This window comes from Solea senegalensis, unplaced genomic scaffold (assembly GCF_019176455.1).
Source record: "Solea senegalensis isolate Sse05_10M unplaced genomic scaffold, IFAPA_SoseM_1 scf7180000013248, whole genome shotgun sequence".
Classification (NCBI taxonomy): domain Eukaryota; kingdom Metazoa; phylum Chordata; class Actinopteri; order Pleuronectiformes; family Soleidae; genus Solea; species Solea senegalensis.
Window position 1 is genome coordinate 8,783 of NW_025320787.1, and position 2,335 is coordinate 11,117.

General features: G+C 40.5%; 1 protein-coding gene across 1 annotated transcript; it reads right to left on the reverse strand.

Annotated features, from left to right (window-relative positions):
* Positions 1-1,367: 1,367 nt before the first annotated feature.
* Positions 1,368-2,073, reverse strand: LOC122760235 (extracellular calcium-sensing receptor-like; the record flags this gene model as incomplete). The annotated part of the gene is made up of 3 exons (XM_044015315.1): positions 1,905-2,073; positions 1,473-1,767; positions 1,368-1,392 (listed from the first exon to the last, which is right to left on the reverse strand). Coding segments are annotated over exons 1-3 (334 nt in total), but the record flags the coding sequence as incomplete, so codon positions are not given.
* Positions 2,074-2,335: the final 262 nt, after the last annotated feature.

The window sequence follows — 2,335 nt, forward strand, 5'->3', positions numbered from 1 at the left end:
AAAAATCCGACTTTGCATCATTACCATGGCAACATCATGTAACTCTACGCCATCATATTGAGCACGCATAGTCTACCTTGTGTTTAGGGTGATTTTTACCAATTTTGAGTTTGATACGATAATCTCTGTAAAAGTTATTCCCGAAATTGTAAAAGTAACTTTTTTTTTTAGATTTTCTGCCACCACCAGGAGGCGATGTTTACAAACTTGACAGTTTTTGCATAGCCATCTTCAGCAAGGGCCCATCATCGATCGCCACAAGTTTGGTTACGATCGGACCTTCCATCACAAAGTTATAAGAGTTTCGTTGCGTGTAGCGAGAAATTACAAATTTTCGCCAACTTTGCCGGCCCTTTTCTCGTACACCATGCGACATTTCAACTAACCATAAGCATCGTTAGATCCCCAACTTGTCCACAGTGACCTCACCAAGTTTGAACAGGATCCCATGTAAGCTCTAGGACAAGTTCGTTCACATACCATTGCTGCAAAATGGCCAAAATAGGCCAAAAATGGCTGTTCAACCCAAGATGGCGGCCTTCCTGTAGGACTTACAGCGGCGCTAGCACGGACTTTTTGGACCGTCCTGACATGCTTAACACGTGTACCAATTTTCGTGCATGTACGTGAAACACGAGAAAAATCGGCCTGATGAAAGCTGTTTTTCATTTTCGTAAGCCCCGCCCACTTTCAATTTTGAACGCAGTGTCCCCGAACTACTATCAGACGTAAATTTACACCAGGTTTGATGCCCTCGCAAAAATTGGTGAGTTTTCGTGTATGGGAAAGGCCTCAAAAAGGCGATTCATTTAGAGGAATAATAATAATAATAATAAGAATAATCTTCACAGTTTCAATAGGGTTCTTGCAACCAAGTTGCTCGAACCCTAATAACTCTTACGATTACAATAGGGTTCTTGCGCAACATTGTTGCTCGAACCCTAATAACTCTTACGATTACAATAGGGTTCTTGCGCAACATTGTTGCTCGAACCCTAATAATCCTTCCAGTTTCAATAGGGTTCTTGCAACCTTGTTGCTCGAACCCTAACAATAAAGGATTATCAATCGTGATTATTATAATGACCAAACCTGAAAAGAACACTAACATAATATAAGAAAGAGGAACACTTATATATTTAAATCCACTTCTTAGTGTTTGATTTGCCTCTTTGTTTATTCATAGTTTTAATTTGACAGTTTAAAGCTTTAAAGGTAGTTGTAATAATTATTTCTGATGACAAAGTAGTAAATGTGTTAAGCATTGACTGAAAACAATAACTGACCACATGTTTTACATTTTACCTGGTAGTCATCATTAGGTATTACTCTGAAGAAGGTTGGATATTTTTGTCTGTCTGACAAACATGCACATGAAGAAGCGTAGCTGATCTGTGTGAAAACAGAGTGCAGTGTTAATCAGAAAAGAAGAACATTTTTGTGTTGATTAACGTAATAAAAGTCACTATTACCATGGGGATCCTGAATGGCTGCAGGATTCTTGACACAGCAATAGACTGAGCGGATCCAGCAGCCCCAATCACAGCGAGGAGTGATGAGGCATTTGTGCACATAGGAGAGTTTTCCTCATTCACTCCATTCAGCATCGTTAAAACAGCTCTCTGTCCTGTCAGTGGATATCCACATGAATCAAAGATTCTGTAGCCCAGTGTGTGATTCGGCAACAGCACTGGATTCTGGTTTATCTCCTCCACTGCCAGTCTCATAATCTGAGCCCACCGGAAAGCCCTGGGATAAATTCCGTGGCTGATACAGATATGATACAGATTTAAAAACTCTAATGATTATAAACACATTCAGTACATTTTATATGAGTGCAAAATTAGACATAATTCACAGGGAAAAGTAAGTCAAATCCTCCCACTATTATCTATGAAACTCACCCATTGCAATTCATCGGTGGTGGTCTGTAGGTGCCGTTAAGGTCTGGCGTTTTCAGATTAAAATGAATGGGGAAAATCCCACCGATGACATAGTCCCCCTGGACCACAAAGCCTGGTTGGAAGCTGTTTAGAAGAGTGCACTTTGAGGCTGCTGGTGGAGCTGCAGTGGTGATGCTGGAAAGTGAGCTATCAGTTAAAGTGAGGACACTGACAGCAAAGTAAAGCAAAGAAAATAAAGCAAGTGAAGTCATAATGTTTCTCTGGGCTGAGGAGAGAATGAGAGGGACAGAGCAAAAGATAAGGCACTTTATAAAGTAGTATTACACCTTCTCAGTCTTGCATCTTATTAATGAGTGGCTTTGGATTGGACAGTCATCCACAATCAGGAACTAAAGTGGGTTAATGCAAAGTGTGGGGAAAAAGCTAAGGCC